This window comes from Pimephales promelas, chromosome 13 (assembly GCF_988280905.1).
Source record: "Pimephales promelas chromosome 13, fPimPro1.hap1.1, whole genome shotgun sequence".
In the NCBI taxonomy this organism is placed as follows: Eukaryota; Metazoa; Chordata; class Actinopteri; order Cypriniformes; family Leuciscidae; genus Pimephales; species Pimephales promelas.
The window spans coordinates 30,806,119-30,821,944 of record NC_142781.1 but is presented as its reverse complement, the minus strand read 5'-3'; the positions used below and the strand labels follow the sequence as shown (position 1 = coordinate 30,821,944).

General features: G+C 38.0%; 1 protein-coding gene and 1 long non-coding RNA gene across 2 annotated transcripts in view; one reads left to right on the top strand and one right to left on the bottom strand.

The window, feature by feature from the left end:
* Positions 1 to 10,379: 10,379 nt before the first annotated feature.
* Positions 10,380 to 14,626, bottom strand: opn8a (opsin 8, group member a; the record flags this gene model as incomplete). Its single annotated transcript, XM_039690162.2, has 3 exons — positions 10,380 to 10,751; positions 12,544 to 12,875; positions 14,320 to 14,626. Coding segments are annotated over 3 exons (951 nt in total), but the record flags the coding sequence as incomplete, so codon positions are not given.
* An 804-nt stretch (positions 14,627 to 15,430) lies between these two features.
* LOC148976867 (uncharacterized) overlaps positions 15,431 to 15,826 on the top strand; it is a 61,022-nt gene continuing 60,626 nt past the window's right edge. Inside the window, exon 1 of the long non-coding RNA XR_016146069.1 lies at positions 15,431 to 15,504. This is a non-coding gene — a long non-coding RNA (uncharacterized LOC148976867). The remainder of the gene's footprint in view (positions 15,505 to 15,826) is intronic.

Sequence of the window (15,826 nt, the reverse complement as noted above, 5' to 3'; positions counted from 1 at the left end):
AAACCCACGTGACGGTTATGTTTAGGGGCGGGGTCAGGGGTAGGTCATTCGTACGAATTCATACGAATTGGCCAATTCGTAAAATATGTACGATTTAGCAAAATCGTACTAATTTGTACGAGTGAGGTCGTATGAATTGTTACGAATTAGCCACCTCGTAAAATTCGTACGAATTCCCGTGAGATCGGGTTGGCTAGTCCGTAATTTTCGCACGTTAAAAAAAAAATCGACCTCATGTTATGTCAATCATGCTTGCACACCGCGTCCGAAACTTTCGTCCGTCAAAAAAATATTCGGATCGGGTTCGATTTTCTGCGTTTTTCGCATCCACAGCCAGCATTTTGAGAGGTTTTTTGACAATTCAGGGCCGAGGGGAGCTCTTTTACTGTCTATGGAGCTCGTTCCGCACATCATTACGCATCTGCATAGTGCTTTCATTTTCAGTTTTCAATTGGATCAAGTGTTTATCTTTATCTCTCGATTGCATTATGAAAGGAATAACCACCCCTTTCAATCAGATTGAAATTTCGGATCGATTAATGTGTGATTGAGCAGCCAATTCGATAACTAATGTATTATTTGGGTACAATATATAACCTGTAGCCTATACAGCTTCTGTCTGCCCAGCGCTTCCACTGGGCGCAGTGCGTGTGTGTGTGTGTGTGTCCATACCTGACAGTCTCTGTTCAGAATCGATTGGTTCACGGATTCTTGTTTTTAAAATGTGGCTCCAGAATCGCAAGCAAAGCATCAAACTGTTCCACTGACATTCTGAGGTAAATTTTGAATCGCTCGGCATAAATTCGCAACAATAAGGAGGTGCTTCCTCTCGGTGCAATTTCAGGATTGGATGGACGCAATATTTTCTCTTTCTTCTCGAGAGGACAACAAAATCATCATTTTGTATTTTTGCGTTTTTTTCCGCAATTGGTTTAATAAATACGCATCGGACTCAGTGTGCAAGGTTTCTGTGCGTGACGAATTTTAAGGCTGATGAACACGAAAAAACGCATACGAAAATTTCGTACTCAGTGTGCAATGGCCTTAAGGCTTGGATGCCGCTGCTCGGCCATGGAAAACCATTCCGTGAAGCTTTCTACGCACTGTTCTTGAGCTAATCTGATGGCCACCCAAAGTTTGGAGGTCTGTGTTGACTCTGACCCTCTCTGTGACTCGACGTGGCCTACCACTTCATGGCTGAGTTGCTGTTCCCAGTTGCTTCCACTTTGTTGTAACACCACCAACAGTTGACCGTGGAATATTTGGTGTGAATTTCACGAATGGACTTGCACAGGTGGCAACCTATCACGCTACTATGCTAAAGATACGTCTTCAGCAGTTTCTTGAAACTGGCAACTGACTCAGAAGCTCTGGTTGAGTTAGGCAGATCATTCCACTTGCAGGGAACAGTCATGGTAAAGGTCCGAGATAGAGATTTTGTGCCTCTTTGAGATGGTACCACAAGATGACATTCGCTAGCAGAGCGCAAGTTTCTGGATGGCACATAAGTCTGAAGTAATACGGTAATGCCAGAGGAGAACTGGCCTCCGACTGAGCCTGGGTTCTCCCAAGGTTTTTTTTGTTCCTTCATTGGGTGATCTGATGGAGTTTTAGGACACCGTCGGAGTTTTTTGGTTCCTTGCCACTGTTGCCTTTGGCTTGCTCAGTTGGGGATATTCAAATTAAATGACCCATCATACCATTGATCAGCTCTACCAAACTTGATTGTCTTGAATAAACAAACACTGTTATGTTGTCTTGATTGATACTGTGAAGCAGCTTTGATACAATCTGTATTGTGAAAAGCGCTATATAAATATATTTGACTTGACTTGACTTGACGGTAAGAGGGAGCAGTGCCAGTGGTTGTTCTGTAGGAAAACGTCAGTGCCTTGAATTTGATGCGAGCGGCAACTGGCAACCAGTGTAATTTTGTGAGGAGAGGAGTGACGTGTGCTCTGAATTGTAGAGGTTTGACAGAGCCAGGAGAGCATTACAATAGTCCAGTCTGGATAGAACAAGTGCTTGGACAAAGAGGCTCTGTAAGGAAGGGCCTGATCCTCCTAATGTTGTGCAAGGCAAACCTGCAGGACCGGGCAGTTCTGGCAATGTGGTCTGTGAATTTCAGCTGATCATCAATTACAACCCCAAGGTTCCTAGCTAACCTTGATGGAGTTATGGATGATGAGCCAAGCTGAATGGAGAAGTTGTGATGAAGTGTTGGGTTGGCCGGGATCACAAGTAGGCTAGCTCTGTCTTCCCATTCTTTCACAAATGTTTGTAGAAGCAGTCTGCATGTCTAAGTGTTTTGGTTTTATACAACTGTGGTCATGAAAGGGATTGGAACACCTCAATTCAAATTCAAAGATTTGGGGTTTCCCAATACTTTTGACAATATCGTGTATAAAGACATTGCAATTACATAACCGCAGCACATGTTCACTGAACACTCATAAACTCTATTTGCCACTAGTCATTAATCTGCGATTTACTTAATGAAGTGCTCACAGCCTCACACACTGTTGAACAATGCTTCCCTGTACGTACGTGGCATTATTTTTCTGCGAGTTTAGCCTTGGGGTTCCAGTGACCTTGACTGATGCGGACAGCAGAACTCACCAACAATCAGATCTCATGCCTCACTGACCATCTTTATGTGGAAATCAGTCTGTTCAGGTTAGTCTGGCTGTGAACGTGTCAAGCTGCAAAGAATTGAGTCTCAGAAGATATCTGATTGGCTGATTTTGTAACCTTAATTGTAAACCCATTGCTCATTTCTCTTGTTCAAGGTAATAAGACAAGACCAGCATGTTTAAACCTTTGTGACTTAAAGGAGTAGTTCACTTTAAAAAAAAAAAACTTTTGCTGATAGTTTACTCACCCCCATGTCATCCAAGATGTCCACGTCTTTCTTTCTTCAGTCAAAAAGAAATTAAGGTTTTTGATGAAAACATTCCAGGATTTTTCTCCATATAATGGACTTCAATGGGAACCAAACGGTTCAAGGACCAAAAGACAGTTTCAGTGCAAACTGCCATCTGTTCAAAGGGCTTTAAACGATTCCAGGCAATGAATAAGGGTCTTATCAGGTGGAACGATCGCTCATTTAAAAAAAAAAATTATTGTGTGATGCGCGTTCGTGACTCTCCTGTTCGAACTCATTCATCAAAATGAATGAATCTTTTCCCGAGTCAATTTGTTCATTTCATTCGTTGAATGAACCAAATGACATGAAAAAAGATTCATTCATTTTCATGAACGAGTTCGAACGGAAGAGTCACGAACGCGCATCACAGAACAGAGCAAGGCGACCATTTGAGCTTATAAAACTTTTTTTTTTAATGAGCGAACGTTTCACTTGATAAGACCCTTATTCATCGTCTGGAATCATTTAAAGCCCTTTCAACAGTTTGCACTGAAACTTTCTTTTGGACCTTGAACCGTTTGGTTCCCATTGAAGTCCATTATATGGAGAAAAATCCTGGAATGTTTTCATCAAAAACCTTAATTTCTTTTCGACTGAAGAAAGAAAGACATGGACATCTTAGATGACATGGGGGCGAGTAAATTATCAGCAAAAGTTTTTTTTAAAAGTGAACTACTCCTTTAAATGCAATCACTACCCACCTGAAAGGACACTTAATCACCCTTTGCCTGTAATGTTGTTTTGCCTTTCTAATAACACATTTGCATTGCTTATTTAAAGTTGTCTATACCTTTTGAATTATTCATAACTCTTATCTCTGAATTCACTTTATAATAAACCGTTCTAATTAGAAGGATTTTGCATATTTCATCTGGTGTTGTGTGCTGGATTTTTATGTGTGGGCTGTTTTGTTTCTTTAATACTAAAACTAAGTCTTAATAAAACATGAAAATTATTAACAATAGGTTTGGACATGTTGCATCCAATGTGCCATTAAAAAACAGAGCTGGACATTTTGAACATTCTGAAATAATGGGAATGTTAGCAAACTGTTGGATGGATAATCCATGTTTAATTGCTGCTCTGGAGAATGATGGAATATGTAGTTTGGTCCCAAAAGCATGTTTCATCATGAGCTAGATCAATGACTATTATTTTCTGTCTAGCTGTTCTTCACCAACTGACAGACTTGTAAACTAAATTTTCACCTCATGTGAAGAAGGATTGTACACAGTTGTGTGTTGTGTAAGCTGTGATGGTGAGAAAAATAGAAATCTGGAGGCAGCACTGACAGCTCAGGAATCTCAATGATGCTTTTATATCCGTCTTTGCAGAGAGACCCACTTCTGACATGACTGGAAGCTTTATGATGAATTGTTTTGCTTGTCTGTGTACAGTAGGTGGGATTGTTGTCGGTCACGTTTCAACACACCGTCATTGATCCAAAGAGCTAATAATAACTGTTCACAGTTTACAATTCTGACTTTAATTAAATGCAGAATATTGAAAGCATTGGTGTTATTTAGGCCTACAGTATAATTCATAACATAGGCCTATTTTTCTGTATGCAAATTAATTTTGGGACATCTCTCATTGATTTTCAGTAAAGACACCAGTTGTCTCAGTTGCAAAAAATGTCAAGTGTGCTCCGGCTTTAACCAGTTAACCAATCGCCAGCAAAATAGGGTATTATTTTAAGCATGTTTTAAGCATTATTTTAAACATGTTTACTCCTCATTGAGCCACATCAGTTTTAGTCTCAATAGTCTACATTAAGTGATGTAAAGTTTAGACCTCTAACTCTATAGTGTCTAATCATTCTAATAATATGTAATGAATACATTTAAGAATTTAATGTAAATGGGGTGCATGCATACATTTAAAAGGTTAGGGTAAAAATTATTTTGATAGTCCACTTTAGACACTCTACTAACTATAAGTAACTTTTCAACTACATGTCAACTAACTGTCATTAGAGTATTAGTAGACTGTCAGCTTAATATCTGCTAACACTTTGTGTTTATTTTGTTGGTCCCCCAACAGACATTCAACTGACTATTAGTAACTTGACGACTACAAGTAAATTTATTCTCCTAACCCAAAGCCTAACACCTAACCATAACCCAACAGTCTACTGACAGTCTACTATAATATACTAATACTCTAATGAGAGTTAGTTGACACGTTGTTGAAAAGTTACTTATAATTAGTAGAACGTCTAAAGTGACTATTCGAAATAAAGTGTAACCAAAAAGTTGCCTAAAAATGCCTCTAGAAATCAACTTTAGGGGGGCAAAAGTTCATATCTCTGCTCAGTGTTGTAGTCGAGACCACCTCACTCGAGTCCGAGTCGACACCGAGACCAGAGAGAGTCGAGTCCGAGTCAAGACCGAGTCCATTGAGAGTCGAGTCCGAGTCGAGTCCGAGACCAGAGACAGTCGAGTCCGAGTCGAGACCGAGACCAGTGAGGGTTGATTACCTAATTTACTTTTATTTACTTAGAGAAATCCTTTTTTTTTTCTTTTACTGAATTTACTTAGAGTTTAAAAAATATGATCAGTTTAGGGTAAAAAGGCCACATAGTAGGTGGTGTTAAAAGTAATTTTTTTTACAATTTGTCATGCGCAGTTGCGCACTAGAAAATCACCAATCACTGGGCGTGTCAATCAATTTAAAGAAATATTTTATTAACATACATAATCATGAAAAAATATTTTTAATTGAACTCGAGTGAACTCGGGAATAATTCCGAGTCCTAAAAAAAAAATGTTCGAGTACGAGTCAATTCCGAGTCCAAATGGACACGAGTCCACGACAAGACCAAGACCATTAAAATATGGTCTCGAGACCGAGTCCGAGACGAGTCCGAGTATCGAGTACTACAACACTGTCTCTGCTTATATTTAATTTAATTTCTTTATTATTCAGGCTTCACTGTATACTGCCGTTCCCTCCTTTTTGTGTTATAAAAATGGCCACCCTAGACTACATAGCTATTCACATTTAATTTAAAATGTTGGTTTGGTTTCCGGTAGCTCAAACAGCTCAAGCGTTCGATTCCCAAGGAAAGCAAGGACTGATAAGAATGTAAATTTGTACCTTGAAAATGTAAATCGCTTTGGATAAAAGCATATACATAATGTATCCACATATATATATAATATGTATGTATTATAATGTATACACATGCTTAATGCACAACTACACAATTGTTGATTGCAATTGTGGTTTGAGTAATCAGATCAAGACGGGACCCTGTTCAATCCAGTATAGTGCTCTCAATTTGTAAACCCATTAATTCGGTATGGCTGAGCAAATATGGGCAGAACTCTTTACTGCTCTCGTAGGCGACTTCAAAAAGCCTTTTAAAGGTATACATGAATTAAACGTGGCACAATGACGTTGTAGTGCAAGGGATTTCATCAATATGCTGATTGAGGACTGTTGCGACACTCTGGTTCTGTCGGGAGAGAGTCATTTGCACCTCAATGACTCGTCGGCTATTTGCTTCAGAGAACATGTGCTTTCAACTACATACTGTTTATTTACTAGTGTGTTCTAATATGTAACTATGCCATGTTGGGTCTCATCTGACAGCTTATAAACTGAAATGATTGGTGGTGAAATTAGAAGTATCTTAATGTACAATCCAGGTACTAAACAGGAATTGAGGAGAATATTAATGTTATTCTCCCCCTCTTGATCACTACCCATTTGCCTCATCTTTTGGTTTCCTGCCATTCATCATGTTAAATCCTATGTTTTCCTATCAGTTCAACAAAAGACCTTTTACCTTTAAGAATGAGAGGTTAAAGAGTAACAACAACTTTAATTTAGTCAGATGAATTATGTTATACAGTACATGTCACGTATGCTTCCAGCCTTACAATCCTATCTGAATTAATACTTCATCGTAATGATGCCCATCCCACTCATCATAGTTTCCAAACTTCTGAAAGTACTTGTCTCGAGTCAAGCACATAATGGCCAGACGGTGTCTTTCATTCTGATGTAGCTCTCTAAGAAAGTTGTTAAACCATTAAACCATAAATCTGTCACCCTTCCTTCCATGAACGTGATTTACAGTACAGCTCTGAAAGTTTCACAAGGCTCAACTTAATGTTATTTTGTAATAACTTACTTTGTATATAACTTAATGTCTTAATGTTACATTATCGCTAGTGCAAATTGACTATGCTTTATTTAGCGCTGCATGCACACATGTGATGTAATGTATGCACTCGAGGTATATATTTGAGATTTTTGTCTACAATTCTGTTTGGTGACACACGTTTACCTTTAAATTTTAAGTCTCTGATAGATGCAACTTATCATCAATGCTGGGTTCTGAAGGAGGAATGTCTTTCTATTGTCTTTGAACTATCTAGAAGATGCAGCTCTCTTATGAATACTGAATATAATTCTCTCTTTTCTCCTTTGATGAGTCATGCATCTGTGTTTGAGCTACTTGAGACCCTTTTAATAGCACTCCAGCATACTGATTGCCAGTAGGAGGAGGTAACACAATATAAGTAATGTCATAAGTAATATCATGATCACCAGCTGGAGGGCCTATATCCTCCCCAGACTGTTGTCACTCTAGCATGAACAGTCCCAGTAGATTAAAGGGATGGACATGGTCAGAAGCAATGCTCAGGTAGGCCGTGGCATTTAAACGATGCCCAATTGGCACTAAGGGGCCTAAAGTGTGCCAAGAAAACATCCCCCACACCATTACACCACCACCACCAGCCTGCACAGTGGTAACAAGGCATGATGGATCCGTGTTCTCATTCTGTTTACGCCAAATTCTGACTCTACCACCTGAATGTCTCAACAGAAATCGAGACTCATCAGACCAGGCAACATTTTCCAGTCTTCAACTGTCCAATTTTGGTGAGCATTGAAAATTGCAGCCTCTTTTTCCTATTTGTAGTGGAGATGAGTGGTACCCGGTGGGGTCTTCTGCTGTTGTAGCCCATCCGCCTCAAGGTTGTGCGTGTTGTGGCTTCACAAATGCTTTGCTGCATAACGAGTGGTTATTTCAGTCAAAGTTGCTCTTCAGCTTGAATCAGTCGGCCCATTCTCCTCTGACCTCTAGCATCAACAAGGCATTTTCGCCCACAGGACTGCCGCATACTGGATGTTTTTTCCCTTTTCACGCCATTCTTTGTAAACCCTAGAAATGGTCGTGCGTGAAAATCCCAGTAACTGAGCAGATTGTGAAACACTCAGCACCAACAACCATGCCACGCTCAAAATTGCTTAATTCACCTTTCTTTCCCATTCTGACATTCAGTTTGGAGTTCAGGAGATTGTCTTGACCAGGACCACACCCCTAAATGCATTGAAGCAACTGCCATGTGATTGGTTGATTAGATAATTGCATTAATGAGAAATTGAACAGGTGTTCCTAATAATCCTTTAGGTGAGTATATATATATATATATATATATATATATATATATATATATATATAAACATAAATTTGTGATAAGGGTGTTTTGGCTGGATGAATGTATTGCTTTTACACGCCATGCAATCAAAGACACTGCACAGCATAATTATATGTTCAGACATTTAAAGAACATACATGTGTTGTTGACTACTTGTATCCATTTGCACTTATTTGATATTAGTAATATAATAGTGATGGGAAATCCTGGAATGGAAAGCTGCTAGGACATGTGTGCTATGTGACCTGGTCAGCCCTCTTCACTTTGATCTGCTCCCTGATTCATGAAGACACTGCCGACAAATCGGAAATCCCACAGAGAGTTGATCCACAGTGAAGCTATAGTGTCATGAAAAGCCATGGTCGGGGGAGAACCAAAAAGATTTTTTCATCATTAACACAAACTCTCAAATTATATTAAAAATTACAAATAATATTTGTGATTTTAAGATTGTAAGTCTGGGCTAAAACAATTAATCCTGTACATAAAACGCATTTGCAAAGTAGACCAATGTGACCAGCTGAAGAAAGTTCCTAAAGGAGCTGACACACATCAGACGACTCTGATTGGAAACATGATTCTTGTAAATAGTTTTCAAATGATCACATCCAACAGTAAGATACCATCCGTGCCTTACAGCTTGACATGTTGAGCGTGATTTCTTTTTTTAAATCAAGTCTCAATGGAGTTTTTGTATTGCATGAGTCATGCAAACTGCCTTTAACAGGACCCTTCTTACAATCTTTATGTCATCCGATGATCAGCCCCTTACACTGGTAATTGCAGTTATGTGGCACTAATAAATAAAAATTCACATCAATTATGGAAGAACAATGAACACAGGAAGGAAATACAAAGAAACAGAGAGTGTGAATAAATGGTTTTAATGAACAGGTTCAATGGAAAACTGAAAGGAACATGCCGATCACAAAGGATTTCAGTATCTCACAATTATCTGACGAAAGCGAAAAGGTTCGACAGCGATAAAAGATTAGATAAAAGGACAAAAGAATAAGACATTGCTCAAACAGATAAACATGGGATTGTCAGTGAACAGATAACACACAGGAGTGTGTTGAATCACCAACAGCCTTGTAAACTACACTGTAAAAAATAAACCGTACATTTTACGGTAAAAAAAACAGCAGCTGTGGTTGCCAGAACTTTACCGTTAAAAATACGGTAGGAACGTTAATGGTTTTACAGACTTAACTTAAAATTTACAGTTATAAACCGTATTTTATTTTCTGATAAAATGTTGATTTACCAACTTATTGATATCTGTTTTAGACCATTGTAATACACTGACAACCATCAATCATCACAGCAGTGATGAGAGTTACTTGAGCAATCACATGATTACTTATTTAAGTAATACTTACATAAAGAAGCTGCACAGTGTCATTCACACAAACATTAAATACCATCATGGTAACACGCATGAAATTAAAAAATGCAATAAACATTAATTTAACAACATTAAATGTAACATAAAACCCTAATGTACATAACTGATTAGAAAAAACCAATAAAACTATGAGGAACTATATTTATTTCAACAAAAATACATCAAATGTGAAGTGTCACACAGGGAATTGTGGGAATGTCAATTTACGTTGTAAATTATAGAACGATTTGTTCTTTTTCACTTTCAAAAACTGTAAATTTAACGGTATTTTACTGTAAAATTATATCACAGTTATTTACCGTATAAAGTACGGAAACTTTCTGTTAACCAATTAACAGTTTTGCACTGTAGCATTTTTACAGTCTTTTACTGTTAAAATCACGGATATTTTTTACAGTGTAGAGAATATCCTAAGAATATCTGGAATGAAATATGGTCTACAATAAAATATTTTCAGCCAATTGCTTGATTTTTGTGTCCTACATTCATGCAATGCTCTACTCTGTTCTGTAGACACAGACTTGATACTGTTGAAGATGCATTAGCACTCCAAGATCAAGTGTTTCCAAGCTGGCAACTTTTCCTTCATTGAAGCTTATCTCTTCACCTCTCCAATATATTTTTAGGGGTGACCTTTACCATTGTGTGTTCACTCTTCTCCTGTCTTTTGTGCCCCGCTATTTTCCTCTGAGCGTTCTCTTCCTGTCATTTTGCTCACAGCATCCCAGCAGCCTTGGTAACAACACATCCAGATTTGTCGTAGCTCTCGGCGGAAAGATTTGCGGAAAACGTAGTAGACAAGAGGGTTGTACGCCGTTGAGCATTTTGCGAAGAGGCAGGGTAGCAAGCTAACAATGGGCGCCATGCTGTCTTTGCCCTCGGAGTGAAACATGGTCCAGAGACTAATGAACACATAGGGCGTCCAGGACACAATAAAGCCAGCGCTGATCAGGATACCCATCTGAAACACAGGAGGGAGACTTGAACTGACAACAGAAGGCAGTTCAGAGTGATTCATGTTGGACAGGCTACCGCTATTGTCTGAAGGAAAGGGCACTAATGCATAAATTCAGAATGACCCACATGAATCAATAATTAATAATTGAGGTTTATGAACAACATTTTTTTTTTTTTTTAAATGCCTGATTACTATTTTGCCCTTACCTCCAGGTGGGACATCCCTAACAATATAATATACAAAACACTTTAAATGCAAGTTCCTGGAAAATAACAAACACACATGATGGGGCTATTTCTTGAAATCGGTTTCCTTCCATTAGTGACCTTTAAGGAGGGATTGGATCTTGACATTTACCCACTTCTAAAATTTGGGAAACAAAAAGCTAAATATTCCTCTTAGGTTTATGATTTTAGATTGGAAACCAGCTGAGAAAGAATTTGTTGTTGTGGCAGAAGATGGAGATGGGGTGTGAATCGGCGTCTGTCACTGTAGCGGGAAAACTGTTAAGCTTCCAGATGTGTGAACGCTCCAGGGTTTGCACGTTCTGTGACCCTGCATGTGGTTAAACACTTAAAAGGAAAGTTTTGCAGGTTTTTAACCAGCTTTGTGTTGTTACAATGGATTAAGAGTAGCCTATACATTGTTCAGTTATATACAGACACTGCAACAATACAAAACAGGTTGAAAATCTGCAAACGTGTCCTCACAGCATGCAGTTGCTTAACAGAAATCAAAAAGACAACCTTTCAAAGTAAATGGCTCTTTTAAAGAGAAAAAAACTACTCTTATTTTTACATATTCCCATCTTTTCAGGGATATTTGAAAATGAAGAATGGACATTTCAATTTTGAGAAAGCTTCTAAAGCAGTAGTTCACTTTGTCATCCAAGATGTCCATGTCTTTCTATCTTCCGTCGAAAAGAAATGAAGGTTTTTGATGAAAACATTCCAGGATTTTCTCCATATAACGGACTTCAATGGGAACCAAACGGTTCAAGGTCCAAATGACAGTTTCAGTGCAGCTTCAAAGGGCTTTAAACGACACCAGACGATGAATAAGGGTCTTATCAAGCTAAAAGATCGGTCATTTAAAAAATAAATTAAGTTTAAGTTTTATACGCACAAATGCTCGCCTTGCTCTGTTCTGTGATGAGCGTTCTCATGTTCAAACTCGTTTATCAAAATGAACAAATCTTTTTTAGAGTCATGACTCAAAGGGTCCTAGATAAGACCCTTATTCATCGTCTTGAATCGTTTAAAGCCCTTTGAAGTTGCACTGAAACTCTCATTTGAACCTTGAACCGTTTGGTTCCCAATGAAGTCCGTTATATGGAGAAAATTCTGGAATGTTTTCATCCAAAACCTTAATTTCTTTTCGACTGAAGAAAGAAAGACGTGGACATCTTGGATGACATGGGGGTGAGTAAATTATCAGCAAAAGTTTTTTTAAAATTGAACTACTCCTTTAAAGGGATACTCCACCCAAAAAATGAAAATTCTGTCATCATTTACTCACCCTCAAGTTGTTGCAAACCTGTATGAGTTTCTTTCTTCTGCTGAACACAAAGCGAGATATTTTGAAGAACGATTGTAACTTTGGCACCATTGACTTCCATTGTATTTTGTAAATGGTGCCAAACAACTGCTTGGTTCCAATCGTTCTTCAAAATATCTTCCTTTGTGTTTATCAGAAGAAAGAAACTCATACAGGTTTGCAACAACTTGAGGGTGAGCAAATTTTTGGGTGGAGTATCCCTTTAATATTTTTGTGTGCAATATAGGATGGCCCTTACCAGAGTGACTTTTCTCTCAACGGCCCCTGAGTTGGGCAGGTTATCATTGCTCTGGATGGACTGATAAGCCTTGTGGAGCTTCCAGGCGATGCCAGCGTAGGAGAACAGGATGACTCCACATGGGATCAGGGTGCACAGGATGGCCAAAGACATAATGAACGAAGAGCCGTTTAAAGAGTGCTGATACTCGGCCCAGTCCACCGAACAGGCCAAACCGTAGGGTTCCGGCCCATATCCTCCCCATCCCAGAAGAGGAAACACTGCCCACAGCAGTGAGTAAAGCCAGATGACACCAATCCATATACTTATAGTTTTTCTTTGAAACTTGCTTCCTGGAACAGATTTGAAATAAAATTTTTAGCCATGCCTATGAAGAAAATTCAAGACTTCTTAGGTAACAAATCCCATTGCCAATAACCTATTTTTCCTTAGAGTTTCTTTGTAAATGCAGAGGAGATTGAAAGTTAATTAGCAGGTTGGTAAATTTGAAAAGGAAAACAAAAACTGTCTAATTGGAAAATCACAGATTAACCGTCAGTCGGACTATTTTCCCCAATGACCCTTTCATGCGTCATTCAGGATTTCAAGCGTAATTGCTGTGCTTGTGATTCACGTTGGTTGTTTCGCACAAATTAATTAAAAAGTACATAGTTAAGAGTCTACATATTCAATTCAATTAATTTCACAGTAATTTGTATAACGCTTACACATCGCTTCACAGCAGCTTGTGTCTAATTTCAATTTAGAGTGATCTAAAGTTATGTATTTCAGAAAAGTACATATACAAACACAGTTATTCAACAATGTCAGAATATACAGTATTCTGTACACAGTATACAGAACTTTTTAAAATCTCATTTGGATGATGAATCATACAAAAATGGGTCATTGTCCACGAAATGACAGAATTAAATGTAAGTAGCCTATGCAAGCTACCTTTTCTGGAAAGTTCATATGAATATATATCTTGGAATTAAAAACAGGGCCAAATGTGTTTTCAGCATTGATTTTTCACAGGTGTTTTACCCATATAATGAATTATAACAAATGTCTGTTAATGGATAATGTCCTGGCAGAAAATAACAGAATTTTTCTTACAGTGTATTTTCTAAATGCATAAATGTCATAATTCAATCTTCCAGAGAAACAATAGACTTAAATCATTGCAAGCTCACATTCTGCATACAATCAACAACAGATGGAAAGAATCAAGTCTTTCCACCTACTTATTTTCAATAATTGGATATAGAAGAAAATATTATTTCTTGTTTTTTTTTTTTTTTTTTCGGAAATCTTTGCCTACATTTCTTTTTTCATCAACCATTGAAAACTTTCATTCAACAAAGCACATAATGGTACCCTTTATATTCAGCGACTTCATACCATGTGTAGCTTTTGTGGCTTACTGCCTTTTATGATCTTGTTTTATCATCAAACAATAAACACATTGATGTTTCATCTATTTTTTTCTTATTTTACTGTGAGTACATTCTATGACATTTGCTAGTACAAATGGGGTTTTGTGCCTGTGTAAAACCATTCGTTTTATAGGGGAGACCAGGCTAGTTGTCAAACTTTTTACAGTGAATATTTCTCAAAGTTTAGTTTTTGACACAAATCTTAGAAATTTCCACTGTTATTGCCCAGGATATATATAAAAACAAAACAACAGTTCATTGACAGGTCAACACACATTGACCTTTTGTGCTTGGATGCAGCATCAATAAAGCTATGTTTTTAAATCTCACTTTGGGACTAAATGTGATCCTGATGTACCTGATTTCGGAGGGTTTCCTGTCACCAGATATCTCACTAACCCCATAGCAGCCAGAGTCACGATGCTGGCCACGCTGAAGATCATTCCCATCAGGCCATAGTACAGGCAGGAAGGGTCACCTCCAATCCAGGCGTGGTTGAAGGCAGAGGCGATTGAGAGTGGGTACATGCTGAGAGCCATACCAATGTCAGTCACGGCCAGATTGACCGTGAGGAGCTCAGGAGCTTTGAGATCACTGTGACGCCAAGAGGCTGCTACCAGGACGGCTGCGTTGCCCAGGATGGAGAAGAAGGCTGGAGAAAAATGTGTGGTAAACAAAGTAAAGAGACAATTTTAGATCAATCAACTAACTAACAATATTTTGTCTGATTTATGACAGTCACTCGGCCATCAAATTTCCAACACCTCAGGACAGCTATTTGGGCAGCCAAGACCAAGTCCATTTAAGTGATTTATAATTGAAATATTATATATGTAATTTATATATTTTATATATTTTCGTATTGGTTTGTTAAATATGTACAGTCTGTATTATTTCTGGTTTATATAACAGTATCTCGTCAAAAACGCACAATGTCTACTCAAGTCGACATATGAAAATCTCTTTGAAAAATATGTGTAAAAAATAAAAGTTATTATATCTTGTTTTTCATGACGTATAAAAACACGGGAAAATCCCGACTGAGGTTGTTAAATTCATGCATGAAAGGGTTAAGTATCAAAATAATCGAATTACACAAAGACAACAAACTATTAAAATTTATTAAAACTAATGACGTCGTTAAGGAGGCACGTGCACTGCAGGCTAGAAGAACAGGACACATCACAACACAAACATCATCGTCCAAAACTGATGCTCAAAATGATGTAGGCTATGTATAGTACTCGCATTTATTCTGTTTGTTAGCTAACGTTAAGGGGAGCGCACGCGAACCCATAACATAGACGGTCACAGAAGTTGGCTAGCTAAATAACCTAAACCCCCTATAGAAATGAAAGGTCCGTTTGCTATGCTAATGATATTTGTGTTTACTTATTTTGTTCATTTCATGATTTTAAAGCCACCTACTCAAAGTTTGACAATGTGCTTATGTTAATTTGACTTCATATGACAGATCGCACCTTGGATACTGTGTTGGATTACTTTTGGATGTTTGTTTACATTCCATCAAGAGCATTTTAAGGTAAGTTAAGGTTTTTATTCACTCATATTAGCGGCTTCTTATATTCTGCGGGTTTTGACTGAGCTGTAGGCCTACAGTATGTGAAACGCCTAACTTACATTTTCATCTGAATCGCGCGAGAGCCAAAATTTTGTCGACTCCAGAACTTTACAGTCAAATTCTTGTAGACGTTTTAAATCTAAAATAAATCTGTAAATTGATAAATAATGACAGTATATGTAATGTATATAGACAGTAGACAAATAATGCCTTGTCGAAATGTTGTTCGAAGATGCTGTTGTAACGTGTAGGCCTACATGCGAATACAGAATATTTTATTTTA